The sequence below is a fragment of the Peromyscus californicus genome, unplaced genomic scaffold (assembly GCF_007827085.1).
Source record: "Peromyscus californicus insignis strain IS unplaced genomic scaffold, ASM782708v3 Scaffold_7__1_contigs__length_154581171, whole genome shotgun sequence".
Classification (NCBI taxonomy): domain Eukaryota; kingdom Metazoa; phylum Chordata; class Mammalia; order Rodentia; family Cricetidae; genus Peromyscus; species Peromyscus californicus.
The window spans coordinates 47,474,470-47,499,249 of NW_026294595.1; the positions used below are offsets into that span (position 1 = coordinate 47,474,470).

The window sequence follows — 24,780 nt, forward strand, 5'->3', positions numbered from 1 at the left end:
CACATACATCCACACCGGGACCTGATGCTCTCGTAGCAAATACTTTACCAACCAAACTGTGTCCCCACCCTGACTTGTCCCATTTTCTTAGAAAAAGCAAGGTGGTGACTGGGAGGATGGCTCAGGGAATAAAGCACTCACCATGTAAGCATGAGGACTGGAGTCTGGATTCCCAGAACCCACACAAAAGCTCATGTATGGTGGCCACTTGTAATTCCAGCACTGTAGAGGCAGAGACGGGATCCCTAGGCAGGTTGGCTAACTAGACCAGTCAAAACTGGCAAGCTCTGGGTTCAGTGAGAGACCCTGCCTCAGTACCTAAAGTGGAGGGCCATAGAGGAAGACATTTGACCTACATTTACACAGGCACACAAGCACATATGTAGGCCCACACATGCAAGCATGCAATCGTGCATTCACACACACACACAAACTGCAGACTGAAGAAAAGAATGCATGTTGGAACTTTTTCTTAAAAGAATTTCCCTCATCAGTACAGTGAATTACACAATACACAGGAGTCAGGTCCAGTGATAATATCTAGGGAAGGATACGTTTCTTCCCTCTCTCAGAATTTTATTGTGCATAGGGTCTCTGGGATGAAATCTGCTTAATTTGGTTATATACTTTCCACTTTATCTGTCTGGGGACAGTATTTCCTCCCTGCTCCTCCTTTTTCAAGTCAAGTAACAGTAAAGCATTGCACTAAGGACCTTGAAGTCTTCCAAAGGCTTAAAGGGGGAAGAGTCCTTTGATTGGCTAGCCCCAGGGAGCGTCAGGAGGCATCTGTACTGGTCTTTGGCTTCTAAAAGGCCCCCAAGCTAGAGGCATGCTCAAGAGGCTCTGATTTCTGCCCTGGGAATAGTAGGAAGTGGAGGCGTGGCAGTAGTCCTAATTCCACACTCTTCTCTCGATTTTCCCTAAAGCTCACTAGCACTTCGAAGGAATATAAAAGACACGTGACCTTAAGTGTCCCACAGCCAACAGGATTTACTGGACTAGACAAGAGTGAGCGAGTCTCTTGAACCAGTGCCAAATTGCATTGAAGGAAGACTGGGCCAGAGGGAGAGCAGAGAACTTGGAGCCAGAAAAACTTGGGTCAACAATATCCAGGAAATGGCCAGGATACCTGAGGAAATCCTTACCTTTCTGAACCTTATTTCTTCAATATTGTAGACACAATGAGAGCGCTTGGCTCAGATAGTTGTGAAGATCTTGTTAGATATTTAAGAACATTTTAAAAACCAGAAAGGCAATATAAATAATTAGCTAATTTAAATTTACTGTTAAGGATATTTTTACCCATCTTATACTAACATTTACTAACTGTACTGTGTCCCAGGCACTGAGATAGGTGCTGATAAGGAATGTGGAAAGCAGTCACTCTGATCCCTTCCCTTCCATGTGGGAGGCATGTGATGCTAAAAAAATACCAGTCCCTTCTCCCCAGGTCCTGAGGTGTTTTTGATGAGTATACTATTTATAACCATCTCTGAGATGTATTCACAAATGGTCCACTCATGTTGGAATAAATTAATCAGTTTAAATAACAAATACGATTTAAAATGTAGCACTGGAGGTAACCTTAAGACCAGCTTATCTCAGTTAACTCACTTTATAGCTGAGGAAAGGTAGAACCCAGAATACTTGAAACTCACCCAGAATCACATGTGTGTGTGTGTGTGTGTGTGTGTGTGTGTGTGTGTGTGTGTGTGTGTGTGTGTGTGTGTGTTGGGATACTAGGGAAATCAGGCAAGGTCAGAACCCAGACTTCCCCTCCCAGGTCAGTGCTTTTTCTCTTGCAGGCTTCTATCTGAGGCAGGGTCTATGTACCCCTGTCTCTGCCTCCTGAATTCAGGGATCACAGGCATGTGCCACGAGCCTAGCTGAAAGATGCTAACTTAACTTTGCTTTGTGCTTTTGACTAGGCTCAATTGTGCCAAACTTTTTCCCTACGAAAATTGAATAGTTCACTAGATGTTAGTAAGTTCCTGGTCTGGTAACTTCAGACACCGTAATCCTGCCTCTGCTTCAGAAGTCCAGGGTGTACTGTGACTGTTGGAGGAGCATTCCTGTAGCTAGGAGACTCTTCCATCACACTCCACCTACCATCCCCAAGCTTATCTGACTATGGAACACATTTGTACCTCTTGAGCACAGAGTATGGTAAATGCACTGAGCAGAAAGTGCAGCCTTATATCAACTTGGCAACTTGGAAACCTGTGGAAACCTGCCTGGCATTGCTCACCAACCCACACAACTTTAAAGGGACAGTTTCCAGGTCTCGGGACTTTAGGTGGCTGTGGATCTGTTGGAACACACAGAGACAATACCAGTAAGATGCATTTCTTTACATGGACGGTGTCCTTTTGACCAAGGACTGGCACAGGACACAAGAGAAGCGGAAGGAATAAGTTTGCATACCTGTTTTTGGAGGAAAACAGTGTTTTGTGGGTTTTTTTTTCCAGTAGTACTCCTATTAATTTTTTAATTGTAATTTTCAAACCTTTTAAAAATTACGATTTTTGTTGTCCTTTTAGGCATCCACAAGCCCGGAGTTCCCCGACAGGCTGTGATGTTGCCTCAGGACATGCACTTAAGGCAGCTGGACATGATGATGCTGAGGTAACCTTCCCTTCAGTCTGGTCCAAGTCCGTGGGCATGGAGCCTGTCTGTGACTGCCGGGCGCAGCCATCCCCACATGAAACTTGCAGTGATATTTTGAAGTCTTTGAGACAAAAGCCTAGCTAAAGAACCTTGGTTCAGTGGAGAGACAGGGCGGTAAAGTGAAGAGAAAATCAAAAGCCTGGAAATCCGCTGCTGAGAATAAACGTTCGCTGCTCCCTGAGGTGATTTGCTGAGTGCTCCGCTCTGCAGATGGTGGAGTCTCTCTCTGAGAGAGGACCTGAGGTTCTCTGGTACACTTTGATACCCTGCTTGAATTCAGCATGTGAAATGGAGGCGTCTCTCTGTGACTTGGAGCCCACAGCAGGCTTTGAAGTCTGATCCAATTTTTGCTGCCTCCTATTTGATGTTGAAAGGGTGAAATGAAGAAAATGTACAGTTTTTGCCAGTAACTCTGCTGAGCATATGTAAGATTAAAAAAACAAAATCCTTTGGATGATGTGCTTAGAAATGGCAGGCAGATTAGTACCTTCCTATAGGTTTTCTTGTTTCTCTCTTAAGGATAAAAATTAAGTAAAGAGGAGAATTAGCACGTGGCTGGGTTTCTGTCCCAGACTGTAAGTAATTGAAGAGAGTATTAGGTGCATAGGATGAAATTAATGAATGAAGTGAAAGGTACTGCAGTGTGGCTCCTAATTGCCCCAGGAGAGGACTGTCACTCAGTTCTATACAAGACGTAGGGAGCATACAAATGTCATCAATACAGTCAGGGGCGAGGGTCCCTTAGTGTAATGAAAAGCATGTCCTTAAGGCAACTTCATCAGAGGATAGAAATGACACTTCTCTCACTCAATCTTTTGGTAGCGCTCAGTTGCTGGGACCCATGTGTCATCTTCTTGGACATGTCTCACTGCTCCAGCTCACCAGAGGCTAAGCCCCTGTGAAGGCCCTCCCAAACCTGGTAAGGAAGACATTTGAAATGCATGTAGTTCGACCATTTGTGTGCTGGTATATGTTCCAGTGAGTTGTTTGTGAAGGGCTTTCTAGAAGTCAGGACCCAATTAGTGAGATGATGTAGTGTTAACAGGAAGCCCTAAAAGCTGGGAACAATATTTATATTAAAAAGTAGCTTACGTCGGGTGATAGTACATGCCTTTAATCCCAGCATTCAGGAGGCAGAAGCAGACAGATCTCTGTTGAGTTTGAGGCCAGCCTGGTCTACAAAGAGAGTTCCAGGACAACATGGGCTACACAGAGAAACCCTGTCTCAACAAACAAACAAACAAAAAGTAGCAGTTTAAGATGGCCATGGTAGTATAATCCCACTTAGGAGGCAGAGGCAAGAGGGTCAGGGTCCATGACCAGCCTTGGATACACAGCAAGTTTGAGGCCAGCCTGGTCTACATCACGACTCTCTGCTTCAAACAGCCAAAATACATACATTCATACATACATGAGTGGTAGCAGTTTATCTCCTACTCATGTGCTTAAATGAATATCAAGGGCCATACTTGCCTTGTAAAATCCTGAAATTATGAAACTGTTCCTAAGCTTCTTTTGTTAAAACAAAAATAAAGAAATATCTAGATTGTAGCAGAGTCATTCATTCAAGGGCAGAATCTCTGGCTTAGCAATGAATATAGACTTGGAAAATACTTCTGCACTCTGGGTAGCAAGGCCATTTACCTAGCAAAAGACAGACACCTCATCACTTGTCTTTGGTGCCAATGAATTCTGGTCCCTTTTCAAAATTTGTTGCTATGAAATATGGTGGATGTAAGTTTCAGGCTCGTGGGCAGCTGCAATCAGTGCTTCTGGAAGATAAAATATTGAACATGATTATAGAAAATATTTATGAACAGCTATATCCCTAGTTCAATGAAAGAAATCTTGGGGCTGGAGAGACAGTTCAGCAGTTAAGAACACTGATTGCTCTTTAGAGGACCTCGGTTTGATTCTTGCTCACAACCATCCATAACTCTAGTTCCAAAGAATCTGGTGACATTTTCTGACCTTTGTGAGCACTAGGCACACATAGGGTACACATATATACATGACACCAAGCATTCACTTAAACGCCATTCACTTAAGATAAAACAGTAATTTTTAAAAAGGAAGAAGGCTCTCCACTTCAAATATGGTTGTCAGATTCAATGTCAACCTGATCTGCTTTGCTGAAAGATGTAGTTATTTCTCAGCTCTCTCCAAAATTCTTCTTTACCCGTTTTTCAGTCAGTGAAAATGCAGTGGACTGTGAAGGGGCAATACAGTTGAAATGTGCCCTGTCTTCCAGCCCACGAGGAATTGGTACTCTCAGCGACCAGATAGGATGTGCGTGCGCACTATTGTAGAGCCTTCCTCGTGGCTAATGCAGTAGATGATGACAAATCTTCAGACAGAGTGTTTCCTCACAGCCAGGCAGTGTTCAGGAATGTGGCCATGTTCTACTTTACAACCCAGGCAGTCCTGGGCTGTAGACATAGCTTAGTCAGTTAAATGCTGGGCTCACAAGCATGAGGACCTAAGTTTGCTCTTTAGAACCCACATAAAAACTCCGGGCTCAGAGGGAGGCAGAGACATGAGGATCCCCAGATTTGCCACACCTATGGTCTAGACTAGTTGGTGAGCTCCAGGTCGATGAAAAACCCTGCCTCACAGGAGGTAGATAGTATTCTTGAGACAGGACTCTGTCCTCTGGGTTACACATGCATGTGTACCCCCTCCATGCATGAAAAACAAATAGAGTACATGTAATTCCCTAGAAATAAAAGTAAGTGTGGTTGAGTAGCTAGAAGCACAGGTTTAAAGTCAAGCCTCTCTAGATTCACATATCTGCTCTCTGTGAAATGTTAACCAGGCTATGTAATATATCGGTTACTTTTCTCGTCATTTTGACAAAATGAGTTACACATTTTGATAAAAAGCTGGGTATGGTGGTGCAGGCTTTTAATTTTGTACTTGGGAGGGAGAGGCAGACAGATCTGTGTGGGTTCAAGGCCAACCTGGTCTACATAGAAAGTTCCAGGCCCCAGCCCATGAACTGGTAATGCCCACACTCAGGGTGACCTTGCCTCTTCAGTTAAACCTTTCTGGAAATCCCCTCTGACGCAGTCCAAAAGGCGCATTTTCGTAACTGAGAGGGGCAGCAGTTATATGCAAGAGGACTGTTTGGGGACCAACGAGCCAGTGCTACTTGGTGAAAACCTGTCTCCAGAAGAGAAAACAAAACAAAACAAATAAACAAAACTCCCAACAGAGAGCAATTTTAGGGACAAAGTGTTTATTCTGGCTCACAGTTTAAGGTAAAACAGTCCGCAGTGGTAGGAAGGTGTGGAGGCAGGCGTGTGAGGCAAATGATCACATGGAATCCACAGTCATGAAGCGGAGAGAGATGGATGCTGGTGCTCTGCTGGATCCCCCCCTTTCCTCCCCCACTTTATTCGGTCTCAGACCCCATCCCATACGATGATGCCACACACTTTCAGGGTGGCTCTTTCCTCTTCAGTTAAACCCCCCTGGAAACTCCCTCAAAGCCATGCCCCCCCACGCACTTTACCAATGCCCCCTGCGCTCTTTAATCCAAAGTCAGCAATGGAAATTAGCCTTCACACAGAGCAGCTCTCCTGCATATCCGTGTTTGTAACCGAGAGGGGCAGCAGTTACATGCAGGAGGGCTGCATGGGGACCCATGAGCCAGTGCTAGTGAAAGGCACTACCCAGAGCTTGGCGCACAGTGAGGGGTGCTCAGGGGCTGTGGTGACTTGCTGTTTCTACAGAAGTACTCAGTATGGGTGGGTGGGTGGTGGAGAAATCCAGTTCTTAATGTAAGGCACCGAGTTGCGATGGGATCGCTCAGGAATAAATGCATACTGCATTTCTAACCAAAGGTGTAAAACACACTTGTTGAATTATAGTTATTTTTCTAGTCATTAGAAATACACTCCCCGAAGTCAGACTTACTAAGGAGTTGTAAATTTGACGTTTAGAAATGGCTCTTAGGTACTTTTCCACAGCTGTCCCTTCCTTCCAATAGAAACAGCTGAATCTTGGGTCAATGGCCATCACTATTACTTCCCCTTATACTCATAAAAATGGCTTCCACCCTAAGTGGTTTCCCTGGCTCTTTTCTCTCCTTCAACTCCTCTAATGCACGGAAGTCTAAGGAGCATTTCTAAAGCATAACTCTGCTCACGCCATTCCCTTCCTGTACCCTCCAGTCTTTCCCCCGCAGCTGCCCCCCAGAGTCAACTCTGAGGAGTCACTGAAGGCTTCCAGTGCTCTTGTGCTGGTCTTGCTTTCGGGCTCTGAGTCTCACTGATGCCTCTTTCTGTGGTTCAGAATCCCTGAGCTCTCCTCTCCTCTGTGGACATGCCTTCCATATTCTCTGTCATGACTTTGTGCTGTCCCCTCTACTCTGTCAGAATCACCTGTGCTCTTCACGGTCCGTGATAACCCCCATTCTGTGCCCTTTGACTGATAACCCCCATTCTGTGCCCTTTGACTGATAACCCCCATTCTGTGCCCTTTGACTTGGTACATAGTATTTCTCTCCTCCTGCCTTGTGTTCCAGCTGTTCCCAGGCTTGAGGTCCATTTTAAACTCTCTGGGGTCACAGTTTATGGATCCTGAAGGTCACCTGGACTTCACATTTGCCTAGGCTTTGTCACCGAGCCACATCCTCAGCCTCCTGGATGAGGTTTCTGACCTGATTTCTGGTGCATCTAAAGTCATGATGAGATATAATGGAAGGAAGAAGGAGAGGAAACTCTACTGGAGTAAGCATGCCATAGAAAAGACTTAGATGCTAAAAAATGTTGGAACAGCACTGAAGTCTCCTGCAACTTAGATAAAATGTCATGCTGACTAATGCTCATTACCAATTTGACTAGATTTAGAAGCACTATGAAAACACACCTCTTGGAGTGTGTCAGAGGGGATTTCCAGAAAGGTTTAACTGAAGAGGCAAGGTCACCCTGAGTGTGGGCATCACCGGTTCATGGGCTGGGGCTAATAAGAAAGATAAAGTGAGCTGAGCATCAGCATTCCTATTGCCCTGCTTTCTGACTGCGAATACAATGTGAGCAGGCAACTCACACTCTAGCCACTATGCTTTCTCCACCAGAGAGAGCCATGTCCTCAGACTGCACTGAAATAAACCCTTCCTTCTTCAGGATGCTGGCACCAGGTGTCGGGCACAGCAAGAGGAAAAGTAACTAATAAAAACACGCCCTCAACAAGTTCCTATGATGCAGGTGGTTTCCTTTTGTTGCTGGTTTTTGTTTTGCTTTGAGACTGGGTCTCACTACCTAGCCCAGGCTGGCCTCCAACTCTTAGATATCCACCCACCTCTCCTTCCTAAGTGCTGGGGTTACACATCATTATGCCTTGGTAATTCTCTGTCTTTGATGGCCCATTATTTTAACCTGGTTTCGTGGGAGCAGAAAGAAAATACTGTGATCTTTACCATTTGTAAGGAAGCAGCAGTGCCCAGCAACCTTCATTTCTGACTTGAGGGACTGACGCCACTGTTCCAGAAAGACTCTGGAGGGTCAGAGGCAGGAAATAAACCCTAAGTGCTCAGTCTGGGGCTCCAGAGCAGCCATCAAACCAGTCTGTAAAAATGGGACTTGGACAGGGCCCTTAGCTAAAGAGCCCAAGAACTGTCTCCTGCCAGCCCACACGTGCCTATACATTGCTCAAATAGATGAGTATGTTCAGAAAGAGGCAGGCACCCATCACTTTGTTATTAATCCAACCAGCTAAATACTTAATAGGATTATATGTAAACTCTAACCCTAACCATATATATATATATATATATATATATATATATATATATATATATATATATAACTATGTAAAGATTTGTTCTCAGACATTTGTTCTTCTCTTAATTTATTATATATATATATATCTTACTATGTAAAGATTTGTTCTCAGACATTTGTTCTTCTCTTAATTTATTATATATATATATATATATATATATATATCTTACTATGTAAAGATTTGTTCTCAGACATTTGTTCTTCTCTTAATTTATTCATATATTTATTTTTAAAATCATCATTAACACTTTCTACATGCCAGAATCTGTCTTGGGTCACCAATTTTCAAATTGTTTTGAAAGACTTGATGTTTGTTTGTTTTCAATAGACTGCTTTTCTGATTTGCTGTCTGGTAGTTTTGTGACATGTAATAAAAAGAAATCCTAGAAAAACAATCACCCACTAAAAGTAACTGGAAAAGCAATCAGACCCTTGGCAATTTCACTGATATCAAACTGATCTCAACTTTGTCTAAATTCTTCCTTCCAATTAGTCTGAATTCCTTTACTCATCTAGTCAGGCACAGGGACACCCCTCAACCTGAAACAAGGTGTCAGTGAGTGACAGTCACATTCTGATCACCCAGGGCCTCCTGGGCTAGCAGAGGTTTGTTTGCCTTTGTTTTGTAGATATAATTCCAACAGAGTGCTCCAAACACCAGCTGCCATCACCTCCCTTAATCCTCACTGAGGCCTGTGTCCAAAACTGGGCTCTTGAAAAGAATTTTGCAGTGTCCCTGTCCAGAAGCAAGAGTTTCTTATGGGCCTGCACGTGAGAGGAATCTGAGGGATGAAAAAGGGACAGAGTCTGTGTATGTGGCCAGACCTCCCTCCCTACCCAGGGTACCCAGTGAGATCTGACTGTGGTAGAGGCTGGAGGGAAAGTGACCAGCTGAGCAGGCCACTACTGCAGAGGTCACATGCTCCTTGTCTTAGTCACTGTTGGGTCACTGTGGATAGACACCATGACCAAGGCAACTCTTATTAGAAAAAACCAACCAACCAACAAACAAACAAAAACCAAGAAAAACAGTATTTTATTGGGGGTTTGCTTACAGTTTCAAGAGGGTTAGTCCATTATCATCATGATGGCCACATGGTGCTAGAGCAGTAGCTGAGAACTACATCCTGGGAGGGACGGAGAGAGGGAGGGAGGGAGGGAGGGAGGGAGGGAGGGAGGGAGGGAGAGAGAGAGAGAGAGAGAGAGAGAGAGAGAGAGAGAGAGAGAGAGAGAGAGAGACTGGGCCTGGCAAAGGCTTTTGAAAATCTCAAAGTGCACCCCTGGTGACACATTTCCTCCTCCAACAAGGCCACACCTGCTAATCCTTGTAATCCTTTCAAACAGTTCCATGTGCTAGTGATTAAACACTCAAATATATGAGCCTATGGGGTCATTCTTATTCAAACAAAGCCTTCCACAATCTGGTCTTGTCCCTGCCCTATGGAAAAGCTCATTACAAAGCCTAGGACATTATTTCTGCCTAGATTGTTCCTGCCCAGCCTTGGCGGTGTTCCCTGGTGAGAGTTAGCTTGGGATGTGCTTTCTGTCACTGCCAGGATGACATCAGGGGTACAGCTGCCAGAGAAGGCGAGCCGGTGCTGTGCCCTCAGCTTCCGGGACTGATGTCCACGGCAGGACTGAGAAATGAGCCCAGAGAGGCTTTGATTTTAGCTGATGTGATGTCTTAAGGAAATGCACGCAGACTGCCCCGTTAATCTTAGGCACCTGCTTTATTACATTTTAAACTCAACTTTAAAATCAGTCATGCGATTGTTTCATGGTAGAAAGGGCGTTACCGTTTTTCATCCTCTGCTTGTTTCCTGAAATTGGGTATGAAACATTTTTCTACTGTTGGGGTGTGTGTGTGTGTGTGTGTGTGTGTGTGTGTGTGTGTGTGTGTGACAAAGACTTGCTATGTAGTCTTGGCAAGTGTCTTAGTTACTTTTCTATTGGTGTGACAACATTATAACCAAGGCAATTTATATAAGAAAGCATTTAATTAGAATCCATGGCCATCATGGCGGGGAGCATGGCAGGCAGGCAGGCAGGCATGGTGCTGGAGCAGTAGCCGAGAGCTCACATCAGTTCCACAAGCAACAGGCAGAGAGAGCTAACTGAGACCTCCAAGCCCAGCCCCAGTGACACACCTCCTCCAACAAGGCTGTGCCTCCTGATCCTTCCTCAACTATCCCACTAACTTGAGGAACAAACATTCAGACATATGAGCCAGGGGCCATTCTCCTTCAAGACACCACAGCTGGTTTGAAGCTCTCTGTGTAGACCAAACTGGCCTCAAACTCAGAAATCTGCTTGCCTTTGCCTCCCCAGTGCTGGGACTAAAGGTGTGAGGTGCCTCACCCAACTGCTGTTTCTTAATAGACTTTGAGTCATTTTTGTTTGTTTCAGGAACACTGAGCAGAAAAGTACGTAATTTCCATATACCCCTCCCTGCTGTATTCCTGTTTTTGACATGTTCCAGGCTTCCTTACAGCTCAGTGGAGTGGCATTGCTTACAATGCAGGAGCCCTGGCTTAACCTCTATCACCATAAAAAAAAATGATTTTTGCCTCCGTGTGATTCATTTGAGAGCCAATGTTGACACACTGTTAACTGGTGTCTGTGTTTCACATCAAGGTTCCCTCTGTGTATTATACATTCTGTGGGGTTTGACAAATGGATAAGGGCAGCTATCCATCATATGCTCTAGAACAGTCCCACTGGCCTGTAATTCTCACCTCCACCTATTCTTCCCTCCCTCCTGGTGCTCAAGCCCCTGGCAACCACTGATTTCTCTCTTCACTTTTTATTTATTGTTGCTCTGTTTTCCAGACTGTCATATATTGGGAACGCAGGCAGTGCCTAGCCTTTTTAGGTTGGTTTCTTTCATTATCAGTGTTCACCTGGGACTGTGCTATGTTTTATCATGGCCCTAGCTTGCTTGTTTTGATCGCTGGGTATTATTCTGTTGGATGTTTATCTGTTTACCAATTGGCAGACATCTTAGTTATTTCAGGTTTGGACAATTATTAATAAAACTACTACAGACATTTGGGCAAGCTTTGCATGGAAGTAGGTTTTTGACTCATTTTGGCCAAAAGTGGATTATGTGGCACAAGCATCTTTGCTTTGTTAGAAACTGTCAAATTGTCTTCCAGAGTGACTATTACTATGCTGTGTTTCCACAATCAATGTGTGAGCATCCCTACGGTCTGAATTCTTTGCCAGTATTTGATGTCGTCAATACCTTGGATTTGAGCCATCTATTAAATATATAGTGGCATCATTTATCATTTAAATTTGCTATTTCCTGATGACCTGAGGACTGGAACATCTTTTCATATGGTTATTTACCATCCACATGCCTTCTTCAGGGTAGCGTCTGCTCAGCTCTGCCAACTTTAAGTTTGTGTTGTTTGCTTTCTTATTGAGTTTTAAAGTTCTTTACATGTTTGTATACTGGTCATGAGTCAGTTTCCATGTATTTTCTCTCAATCTGCAGCTTGTCTTTTGATTCTCTTAGCGTCATCTTTTCTGGAGTAATAACATGCTTTTAATGACTGTAATCAGAGAGAAAAGGATTCTTAACTACCTGTGATTCCCACCTGGGCTTGGAAATTGAGAACAGATGGCAATATGGAAGCTGAAGTCTGAGAGACATGATGAGTGTAATATCCAAGGAAGATGTAGCCAGCCTCAAGTACTGTGGAGGGGCAAGACAAATGTAATCCCAAATTAAATAAGGGATGGGGGACACTTGATCACATGACTGTGTGTAGAACTGAAAAAAAAATTCTCCTAATTTTCACTTTTGTTTGTCCCCCTTTGTGTCCTGGCTCACTTTCTGTTGCCATGATAAACACCATGACCAAAAACCAACTTAAGAAAGCAAGGCTTTATTCAGCTTACAGGTCATAGACCATCATGGAGGAAGGAAGGAGGAGTAGAGATCATGGAGAACACTGCTGACTGGCTTGTATCCCTGTTAATCCCACAGGTGTGAGGAGAAAGACCACCCACCTAAATCATTGTGGCCAAGCAATTAGCTATAGCAAGCTTTTTCTTTTCTTGTATACACAGGCTGTCTCTCCCTTAAGGCAGGGTTCAAGAGATCAGCACCGGACATGGGTAAGATAAGGGTTTTTATAGTTCAGGAGTAGGAGGGTTTCTGAATGGGGGATTTGGCTTGCAAATGGGTGGAGTTACAGAAGCAGAAGATAACAAGTTGGTCATAACAACCTCCTGAAACAAAGACATGGTTGCAAGGTGGTCATAACAAGGTGGTCATAACAAGGTGGTCATAACAAGGTGGTCATAACAAGGTGGACATAACAAGGTGGTCATAACAAGGTGGTCATAACAAGGTGGACATAACAAGGTGGTCATAACAAGGTGGACATAACAAGGTAGTCATAACAAGGTGGTCATAACAAGGTAGTCATAATAACTTTTTGAAACAGAGGCATGGTTGTCATTTCCTGGAGCAGGAGTGCAGAACCATTTGTGGTTAAGGTTACAGGTGGGGCAGAGCCCAATCCTTGAGAAACAGATGTAATCATAAACAGGAAGGAGTCTAGTTTGTCTTTACTTGGCTTTCAGTCCCAAGATGGATGCCAGCTGGTTTATGACCCCTGGCTTGCTCAGCCTGCTTTCTTATACAGCCCAGTCCCACCTGCCTGGGATGGCACCGCCCACAGTGGGGTTGACCCTCCCACGTTAGTGAGCTACTAAGAAACTGCCTCACAGGGACCAGTGAGATAGCTTAGAGGTAAAAGCACTTGCCCACAAGCCTGATAACCTGAGTTTGATCCCCAGGACCCACATAAAGGTGGGAGAAGAGAAAATACTCCACAGAGTTATCCTGTGACTTCCACACTCACACAGTGGCACATGCACCCAATAATAATAAATAAATTCTTTATTCTTTTTTCTTAAATTCTTCTTTCATACAATACATCCCAACTGCAGTTTCCTCTCCCCCAACTCCTCCCAGCTTCCCCCCATGTCCTCTCTCCCCCAGATCCACTCCTCCTCCATTTCCCTTCAAAAAAAGAGCAGGTCTCCCAGGGACAGCAACTGAACATGGCAGAACACGTTACAATGAGACTAGACATAAACTCTCATGTCAGGGCTGGGCAAGGTAGCCCAGTAGGAGGAAAATGGTCCCCCACTCCCCACAACCCCCTAACACCTGTGATTGGCGGTTACCTGGAAGTGTAAGATAAAATAAACCTCTATGAGTTAGTTGCTTTGGGTCATGGTGTTTTATCACAGCAACAGTAACCCTAACTTAAGACAGGGTGGTTATGTTTGTAACCCATGGTGATATGTCAGTTCCCCAAGTGAGTTCTCTACCAAGTACTTACGGGAACTACCCATATTGGAGATTATAGCGGCCTTTGAGAAATTTCTGTTCGACTTATTTTACAAACCAGGAAACTGCCCTAGTCACTCAACTGAGAGGCAGATTCTCAGAAGACGTTAAGGGGTGAGGACTCCTCGGCCAGCTTCTGGCTCACACTCTCCTTAAGGGTTCCAGAAGCCTCCTAAGGTTGTCTAGCAATATGGTCGACTGTCCACTATGAAGTCCATTGTAACCAAGTTATTGTATTATTCCTTCACCGACCAGGATTTAGTGTTTCCAGGATTCTGGCCTAATTTGACTCAAAGGCACAAAAACAAAAGAAAGGACATGAAGTAGTGTGGGAGAAGGGATACTGTTGCAGGGTTCAGGTGTTGAATCTGGACCGCTGCTGGGTTTAACTAGCACAACTGTCTGTTTAAACAAGAATAGATCTATTTCTAATTGAGCTGTGAGTCTATAGATGTAGTTAGAGCAATGATTGGGGAGGAACTCACAATAAACAATGGCTAGTAAAAACAAATTCGTGATTTTCCTCCCAACCATCATCGCCTGAGGAGCCGTTGGCATCTGGGTTCAGGTTACAGTGGAGTTTAGCTGAGCACCACCCCCAGCTTCCCCCGCAAACCCCTCAACCGTACTCTCTCTGTTTATGGTGCTTCACTGATATTTAAGCCTTTTCTTATGAAGGAGAAAATCTCTGTGTATGTGTGATGCCTGGTGGATTAAGAGGATTCTAATTCAGGGCCCAAGATTCTAGATCTGAACTCCCTGTGAGGACAGATCCTGGACCCCTGCATGACCCCAGTCACATTCAGTGACTCCTAGTGACCACCTCTTGATCTAGTGGGAGCCACTTTTGAAAGGTCTGTGTCTCCTTCCCGCCACTGAAGTAGTCAAGTCTTCGGCTCGTGCTGAAACTGCTCTTGGTTCCCTCAGCTCCACGGGTCCTTAGAGGGTTGTCACTTAGAACCTGCGCCGCACCGAAGCAGTTAGCTGGTATTTTCCACATCAAGCAGCTTGTGTAACTGAAGGTGTCTGTGGGTCATTAATCCACCTAAACGGTGAGCAGAGGAGTCAGAGTCCCACTGACTCAGCCCCGGCTTGCTTTCATCACCATCTGGAAAGGTCTGAGGGTGCTTAGCAGTGGGCAGCAAGCACAGCCCGCCCACAGCCGCTGACCTAATAACACGAAGACTTGGTATTCCCAAAGCCTCATCCTTTTAAGGCGAGAATTAATGATATCTCTTTTCATTAAGTCCATGCCAGGCGTCTTTGCTAAGCAGTCTATTTAAAGAACAAATTCAAACGGGTCTGAGAACCAAATGCAGAGGAGCTCAGAGCTCTTCATTTCAAAGGAGACATTTGTGTGCCGGGACACAATGGCTGGGCGCTCCCAGTGGGCGCACTCCCGCTGTAAGTATTAGACTCTGCATTTGTACAGAAATCAGATAAGAGCAGAGAGCCCTGGGTTTGTTTCTGCTCTTAATGGATTCATCCTCCAAAGGAAAGTTTCCATACTGACTCATTCCCCCGGGCCTGAATGTTTGAGGTACTTGTCCTGGACAGACTATTCGAGGGCCAGATCCTTTTACAAAGTGTATCCATTCTGTTTGTTCCTCAATGACGTATCTGCGCATGCCCCGAACAGTTCAGCTCAGACTCACAAGCATATTCGGCCTTCTGATCTTCAACTTGGATTGCCCTTTGGCCAGGACGCCTCATCTCATGTAGGCAGCTCATTCTTCACCCCAGATTTGCATCCTTTCATTCAGGCTGTGAAGGAAGTCTCCACCTCATCGGGCAGTTTTTACTTAGGCTGCGAAAAGGCGCTGGAAATTTGGCATCACATTCTTGCTTCTGTGTAGAAGAGGCTTAAGATTGGTATCCTCTCAAACTCACCCATGTGTGCCTAGAGATACCCATGTAAACAACTGCTGGCCTACAGGGGGCGCCAATGCTTACTACAGAGAGGTTTTGCTATCCAGACAGTTCTGAGCATTTGACCCCAGTGACTGTCTGCTCTGCTGTACTCTGAAGAGTCGACTGGATGATTTTACAAGATCTTTGCAGGCTGTTTTCTATCATGTCTTAGTCGGTGTTCTGTTTCTGTGAAGAGACACCATGACCATGACAAACTCTTAAAAAGGAAAACATTTAATTGGGGCTGGCTTACAGGTTCAGAGCTTTAGTCCATTATCACATCAGGAACCATGGTAGTATGCAGGCAGACATGGTGCTGGAGAAGGACCTGAGAGTTCTACATCTAGATCTGCAGGCAGCAACAAGAGAGACTGACACTGGGCCTGGCTTGAGCATCTGAAACCTCAAAGCCTGCTCCCAGTGACACACTTCCTCAACAAGGCCACACCTACTCCAACAAGGCCACACCTACTCCAACAAGGCCACACCTACTCCAACAAGGCCATACCTACTCCAACAAGGCCACACCTCCCAGTAGTGCCACTCTCTATGAGCCTATGGGGGCCATTTTCATTCAAACCATCACATGTTACCTCTAAGAAGCCAAAGAAATCCGTGCACTCCCCACCTCCAAACAAACAGGCAAATGTGCCCTTGCGGGTCAAAGGCATCTTCCTATCAGACTCTTGGGTTAAGAGTTCCTATATCAATGAGAACTGACCAATTCTGAAGATTGTCAATTTCTAACTTGATAGACAGATTAAATAACTGAATGAGAAAAGTAACTACTTTTTGTCCTGTGTCATAGTTCACATGTACACATACACACACACACACACACACACACACACACACACACACACACACGCATACATGCATTGGATCTCCTGAAACTGGGTTACAGATGGTTGGAAGCCACTGTGTAGATGATGGGAATTGAACCCAGATCCTCTAGAGGAACAGTCAGTGCTCTTAACTGCCAAGCTGTCTCTCAAACTCTCTTTGTCACAATTTTTGGACTATTTGTAGATTGCTGTTGCCTTTGATCCCAATAAGTGACCAAATGACCTTCAAAAGTTCTTTAAAAAAATTTTGGACTAGATCTAAAGCCTTGAGACTAGAAGACACCCACATAGTCCCAAATGGAGTAGACCTACAGCTTCTCAGAAATGCCAAAGAGGCATCCTCATTATAAAGGAAAATGTTAAAAATGAAGGAATCTTCATTGTATTTATTTATGTATTATCAAATTTTAATTTTAAAATTAACATATAATTACATCATTTCTCTCTTTCCTTTCCTCCCTCCAATTCTTTCCATATATTCCCCCTTGTTGCCCCCTCTCAAAAGCATGGCCTCTTTATACATACACATACATATGTATAGGCAGATAGACATACATACATTAAAACCTACTCAGTCTACCTAGTGTTTCTTGTATGTTTATGGTTTCAGGGCTGACCACTTGGCATTGGCAGACCAATTACAGGGCTTATCCCTGGAGAAAACTCTTTCCCTTGTTCTCAGCATTCCTTGGTTGCCTGTAGTTCTTTGTCTTACGGGTGAGGTCCCCTGAGACTTCCCCTTCCATGTGAACATCTCTATGGGTGGTATACACATTCAGGTCTTGTTTAGGCGACCATACTGTTGAGGTATCATGGGTGACGCTTCCCTGTCCTTTCTAGGAGACCCAATCTCACAGTAGATGTCCCGATGTCTTTCTGCCCCCTTTCCAAGATATCTCTTGGGTCTTAGGCACAGGAGTTGTATCATGGGTGTGTCAGTCTTCCTGTGTAGCCCTGACTGGCCTGAAACTCACTGTTGTTACCTTGGGATTCTTCTGCAAAAGACGGAAATATTGAGTTTCTTCATCACTTTTGCTCCTTTTAATGAAAACGACTGCTTGACAGTTATTGACTTTTCCATGCTTAATAGAGGAGGAGAATTCCTAGTGAAATTCTAGACTCAAAGTTGGAACGTAAAACTTGAGATAAGATCATTTTCCATTTTACTTTGAGCTCCTTACAAAATGGGGTTAATGTTTTCTGAGTCACTTTGATATACCAATTTATACACAATATAAATAAGTTGTCCTTGGAAGCTGGTTTTCTCCGGTTATCATTAGTGTTGATCTGAACTTAGATGTTAACATTTTTTTTTAACTTCTTAGGCCACTAATTTCATGAGGCACAGCGGCCTCAGAGATGTCATATCTATGTTTTGAAGTCTGAAGTTTTCTTTCACTAAGATATAACTAGGTAGAACTACAAGAAGAGTGGAGACAGAATGTGATAAACCCCTAATACCAGTAATGATAAAACCTTGAAGGTCTGAGGATGTTTGCTTTGTTCTCCACCATGAGCTAACATTTGGGGAAACCTGAACTGTTTAGACCCTGCTAGACCAAACCATGTCTGAAATCCCCGGAGTTGCAGGAGTCAGTGTGCATAAAATGCTGAGGGCCGGAAGTGAAGCTCTCAGCCCCCTGCCTCCTGTGATGATCGACTTCCTGTACTTAAGGAAGTTGTAGTTTGCTTGTTTTTTTCCTAAACACCAGTCATGACCCCATTTTAACATTACATTGCTCCCATACCCAGTTTCAGCTGTGGTTTCTGGAACCTCAAAGTCACACTTTCAATCACTCAGCACCTGTGAAGATTTTCTGCCTTGCTGTGGCACTCTCCTCGATTCACTAGGGAAACTGTGGGACACCTAGAGACACAGCCCTGTGTCCCTTCCTCAGACTCTCTGGGGGATTTTAACCACCGTGTTTCCCCATGGAAACCAGCGGAGATTAAACTCTACAAACTGCAAAACATATAGTGTACTCTGTATATATACTGAGTGTGCATTGTACACACACATATTAAAAAGCAGATCAAGGGGCTGGAGAGTGGTCTCAGTCAGGAAAGTGCTTTGCCTCTCAAGCCCTAGGACCTGAGTTCAGATTCCCAGCACCCAAGTGAAAGCCAGGCACAGTGGCCTGCCCGTGCTGGCAGAGTGTGGGAGTGGAGACAAGTGGGTCTTCAGAGCTGGATGGCCAGCCATTCTTGCTAATCAATCAATGAACTCCAGGCTCAGAGAACCTGCCCATAATGATAATGATAATAATGTGGGGAATGATCACAGATCAGCATCTGAACCCCCAGGACATGATAAAAACACACCAAGAATTAAGGAAGGAAGGAAGGAAGGAAGGAAGGAAGGAAGGAAGGAAGGAAGGAAGGAAGGAAGGAAGGAAGGAAGGAAGGCAGCCAGGCAGGCTGCACCTTTGAAAAGGCCCCAACACAACTTCACATACTAGTAGAAAGCTCACCCTTTCCTGACCCTACAGTGATGAAAAATACTTTAGAGGATATTTTGTAAAATAGTTAGGAATTGTTTCCTGCTTCAAGAAACATCCTAGATTACAGTGACTTTAACAAATGTGTGTTTTCCTGGTGTCATGGGCAGCCCAGAGGAGGCAATTTCTCGAACTGGCTCAGAAGATCAAGAATAAGCAAGGCCGACGTTCTCCATTTTCTTTGTTTTCATGGCCTCTCAAGAACATTAAAAAAATTGGCTACTGCTGGCCTTTCATCTGTCATGGCCGTGTTCTTTCCCTAAAAGGATCTCCCCAGAAGCACACCCATGCCTTCGGCCTACATTTCATTGCTGCCTTCATTTGCAGAAGAAGCTGGGAAACATATTTGAGTTGATACATTTGCTCCCTCCTGTGATGGGAGGCTTCTGTAGGGAAGCCAGCAGGGGAGATAACGAGCAACAACTGCTGATGTTTGCCCAAAGTGGAACTTGAACACAGGGCCCAGAGCACGGCTTCATGGCAGCTTCCAAATTGGAGAGGGCTTTCAAGTCACATGAATCAGGCCTTGCCTCTTAAATCATCAGCTTTTACTCCAGGTCCTTCTATGTGGAATACCAAGACCTTCATGCAAGAGAAGGACCGCAGAGAGGAGGGAGTTAGAAGATTCCAAGGCAAATGTTTAAGTATGCCTCATGGAAACAATTTGTGGCATAAAATGGCGCTATTTCAAGTTGAGAGAGAGTGAAAAGATGTATCCTGTTGGTGTGTTGGTAGAAGCACAAAGAACACAATGTTTTTGTCCAAAAGTGATTTGTAATGCACATTGAAAGCCTTTTAAAAATTTGACATCCTGACGGGCGGCGGTGGCACACACTTTCGATCCCAGCACTCGGGAGGCAGAGTCAGGTGGATCTCCGTGAGTTCGAGGCCAGCCTGGCCTACAGAGCGAGATCCAGGACAGGCACCAAAACTACACTGAGAAACCCTGTCTCAAAAAACAGAACAAACAAACAAAAAATTTATATCCTTTATCCCAGTAATTTACTCAGCATCTATTGTTTTTAAAAGTCTAGAGAAATTAGCAAGACATTACCGACATTTGGTACAGATACATTGTAGAAAAAGATTTAACTATTCTTATTTTATTATTTTGTGTACATGGATGTTTTGATTGCATGTTTGTCTGTGTACCACACACATGCCTGGTACCCTCAGAGGTGCACTGGATCCCCTGGAAATGGAGTTACAGATGGTTGTGAACCTCCTTGTGGATGCTTGAAACTGAACCCAGATCCTCTAGAAAAGTAACCAGTGCCCTTAACGGCCAACTGAGCACCTCTCCACCCTCAATGTTTAACCATCAAAGCTTACCAAACTCTTCAGACAACATGGGAGAGCTGTTTTATATTCATAACAACTTAAGTTTCTCCTGCTGATTGGTTTAAGCAATTTCTCCTCTTCTAAGGTCTTTCCTTTCCTATATATTCAGATAAAAGCGGCCAGACTTCTGTCCCATTCAATAATAGGAATTATTATTATTAAATAATTATTATTAAATAAAAACTAAATAATAATTTCCATTGTGCTCTTCTATTGCATATTAGCACCTCAAATTGCAGGAAAAAAGAATTCAAACCCTCCCTCCCCACCTTTAGAAAGAATGCTAAAGGGCAATTCATTAAAGGACAAGAAACAAGTGACCCGTGTCTACAGGCAGAAGCATTCGCCTCAAAATTTAATGAGAAAGGAAAATTTTATTGTTATCTATTAAATAGGTTAGGATTAAAAAAGAGAGAGAGAGAGATACTAGAAAGGCTGCTGACATCAACCTTGTTTGGAGAGAGGGTGTCGGTGAATCAGCTGACCCAGCAAACACTGCCCTGTGAACTTAGCCGCCATACCTAAATGCATTATGCTAAGCAGAAGATTTGTGTGGCTGGTTATGAGTATAAAAAGCACTCAATGGTGTTGATTCTGGGTCAGCTGGAGAATGATCCTAGATCAACCAAAGTGGAAATGCTCGACACACGTGGTACCCGGTACGCAGTAAGCACTCCGTGTTTACTGAAGGAGCATTTATTCAGGTGGATAGTGGTAAGTCTGGACAGTGTTCCCCAAAGGCCCATCATAAAGGCTTGGATCCCAGGGGGACGTTATTAGGAGGCAGTAAACGCTTTGGAAGAGCCTTTAAGGTTTTTAAGTCACTGTGGGTGTGCCTCTAAGGAAGATTCAAGGCCCCTAGAATGTTTTCTCTCTCTCCCTTCCTCCCTCCACTCCTCCCTCTCGTCTTCTCTTCCTCCTAGCTCACGAAGTTCACAGTTTTCTCTGCCATGTACTCCTGGCCCTTGTCATATGGTAGAAGCCCAAACTAGAAGCCCAAACCAATGAGGCTGTCCAATCTTGAATTGGAACCTTCAAACTATGAGATAAAAAAACCTATTCTCATTATAAGTTAATAGCCTCGGGTACTTTATTATAGTAACACAAGGCTGACTAATTAACAGGCAATCTGTAGGGTAGAAATTAGTTTCATTTCAAACAGTGTCTTAGATCTTGCATTTAGTTAAATGTTGTAAATATTTCTGGTCAATAGTTGCCTCTCAAGGAGTGGAACTTGTAAGACAGGACACAGCCATCTGCTTGAACAGCAGGAGACTCTATGGGATGGTATTTCTGTCTGACTGTCTGTTTTGAACAGTCACATTTGTTATGAAAATGAGTAAGGTCTCCATGTAAAAGTGGAGAGATTGACAATGGCCCTTGGAAAAGTTTGTACAGTCAAGGTACCTGGGTGAGGTTGCTCTGTGGTTTGTTTTGCTGTCTGCGATACTCTGGATGAAAGAGAAATTAAGTGGGTTATCTGATTGATAAGCATAATCATGTTAGATTTGCATCGTCCAGAGGGATGGTCTCAGCCTCTCAGAAGGAGAGTGTAGTTTCCTTCTTCTTTCTCCTCCTCTGCTCAAACCCTTTTCCCACAACACCAGCTCAGAAATCCCAGACCTATGTTTCGAAGGTGTCTGGCTCCAGTAATCAGCAAACACGTCCAGCATCCATCTCCGTACAGCAGGTTAAAGAACATCAAGTTCACTTTGATTTTAATGATGAAAACACGTTGAGTTAGAAAGCACAGAAGTTCTGCTATTATTTTCTTAGAAATTCCCAACTGATTATATTCAAATCACTTCTCACAGGAAAACATCTGAAGCAGGAGATTAGGGACTTAGCGATTGATATTACAAAGGGAAAGATGAAACATTACAATTCAGTTAGGAGGGCTCTCTGGGTTTTTCTGGATCTGTTTGCCTGACGTTATGCTTTGGGTGGTCTGAAGTGTCCATCACCTGCTTGCATGTTTGAACACTTGGTCCTCAGCTGGTGGCACTGCTTGGGGGAGTTGTGGGACCTGGTTGCAGAGGTGATACACTGTGGGCAGGTCTTTGAGGCCTGCCTGGCCTGTTTCTTGGTGTATGGGGACACAAGTTCCCACCACCATGCCTTCCCTACCAAGGTACACTGAAACTCCCCTGAACTGTGAGCCAAAAGCAATCTCTCTTGAGTCGGCTTGGTCAGGGGTTTTGTCGCAGTCACAAGAGAAGGAACTAATACATTTGGTGACTAAATGTTGGTCTGGTAGAGAGAGCTGTGCGTGGCCAGTAGGGAAATTCCAATTCCTTCAAGAGCATTTTCACCAATCAACTTACTACAGACATTCACACTAAACATAAAGATATTGAAATCTATAGAGCCCTGAGATCACACTGATAAAAGGAAGAAGTATGCACAAAAGAGTGAAGGGGTCCAGCAGTTTGAAGAAGATGAGGTGTTTCTGAAGAGCATCCTGCTGTCCTCCTGGTGACACTTGGAAAGCAGTGTGGTTAGTGGAGTGTGTGAGTGCCTCACCGCGTCATACAATTGAGTTCAGGTTTACATGGTAACCCCTCGTGAGGAAATGCAGTATTCCATGCCTGAGCCAGGGAATTAGGACTTTAGTGGGGGTACTGCCAATCCAACCCTTCTTCACATTGCTGTGTTTTAAAATGAGATGTCCAGTAAAGTGATGATAGATTTTTTTTAACAAGCAATCTGTAGCTGAGATGATTGAGCTGTAGCCACTGCATCCATGGTCGTGAGGAGCACATCTTCTGTCTTCCCAGTCTGCTCCCTAAACAGTAGAGGAGAAAGGGAAGCAATTATAAACTGGATGCCACCATAACAGAGCAGAGGATGAAAACTGCCGTTCACCGGAATAACACTCAGATGGGTGTGGATCAAATGAATGTCAGCAAAATCTCTGAGTTTGTGATTCCCAAGTGATCGTATGGATTTCTTTCATGACCACAGATTTTAAGCAATGCTAGAGAAGATGCTGTGTGATCCAAAACAAAGGATTATAGAAAGCATGGTGTTCCTTTTCATATTTTTAAAATTTATTTATTTGTATTTTGTGTCCATTGGTATTCTGCCTGCCTGTATGTCTGTGTGAGGGTCCCTGGAACAGGAGTTATAGACAGTTGTGAGCTGCCATGTGGATGCTGGGACTTAAACCTGGTCTTCTGAAAGAGCAGCAAGTACTCACAACCACTAAGCCATCTCTCCAGTCCCTCCCTTTCATATTTAAAAACACTGCATGGTAATGTTTTGTGTGCATGTGTGTGTGTGTGTTCATACAAGAGTATGTGTACATGTTTGTGTATATGTGGAAGTCTAGCGTTATTCCTCAGCCATCCACCTTGTTTTCCTTAGACAGGGTCTCTCACTGAGGCATAGGCCTCTCTAATTGGGGTAGGTGGGATGGCCAATGAGCCCTAGGGATTTGCCTCTTTCCACTGTATGAGTGTGAGCACTAGTATTATAAGCACACACCACCTCCCTAGCTTCTGATGTGGGTGTTGAGGATCTACATGTCCTCATGCCTGAGTTGGGTGAAAAGGAATGGTCCATGTCCTCATGTCTACATGGGGGTGAGGAGAATGGTCCATGTCCTCATGTCTACATAGGGGTGAAGGTATATGGTCCATGTCCTCATGTCTATATGGGGGTGAAGGGAATGATCAACTAAGCAGCTCTTCCTGAAACAGAAACAGTGACACCTCCAGCAGCAGTGACAGCTGCATGTCACTATAAAAACCCACATATTTTACAGCTTCCTACACTGGAAATAGCCACAAGTGTTTGTGAAGTTGTATCTTAAGTAGTCTTAGCACAGACCCAAATTCTGAAAAGTCCAATAAACTTTAGGATGGAATAAACATATTTTTTGGCTTTTAAGTAAAATTTTGCCTTCTGTGTAGTAACTTTACATGTAAGCAACAGTATTAGAACCACCCAAGACGCTCTTCAATAGAGTGTCAATGGGATGTACCCAGGCAACAGTCAGTGGTAAAGTGTGGTTGAGTTATGGCTGTGCCGAGAGATGCCGAAGCTCGGAGTGCGCAGGGCGGGGCCCCTAGAGCCGCCTCTGTTTAAGGTCTCTGTGTTTCGAGCCCATATCCTCATGGTCTCTGTGGGCTTTCACATGACAAAGCCCATGCAACCTGGCTGTGTCAGTTAACTTTCTCACCTCTGTGACAAGAAACCAGAGAAAATAATGTAAGGGCGGAGAGGTTCCGCCCCATCGTGGCAGGGACAGTGTGGTGGAGGCGCTCACAGGGCAGCTGGGAAGCAGAGAAAGACTAAAGGTCCACACTGGCTTTCTCCTTTCCCTCTTTATTTCAACCTGGCCCCCAGACTATGGGCTA

General features: G+C 44.3%; 1 protein-coding gene across 1 annotated transcript in view; it reads left to right on the forward strand.

Moving 5' to 3' along the window:
* Myo3b (myosin IIIB) overlaps positions 1-24,780 on the forward strand; it is a 352,122-nt gene that overhangs the window by 262,532 nt on the left and 64,810 nt on the right. The window contains exons 29-30 of the mRNA XM_052723122.1: positions 2,541-2,625; positions 3,490-3,586. Of these exons, the coding sequence (XP_052579082.1) occupies positions 2,541-2,625; positions 3,490-3,586 (182 nt within the window). The remainder of the gene's footprint in view (positions 1-2,540; positions 2,626-3,489; positions 3,587-24,780) is intronic.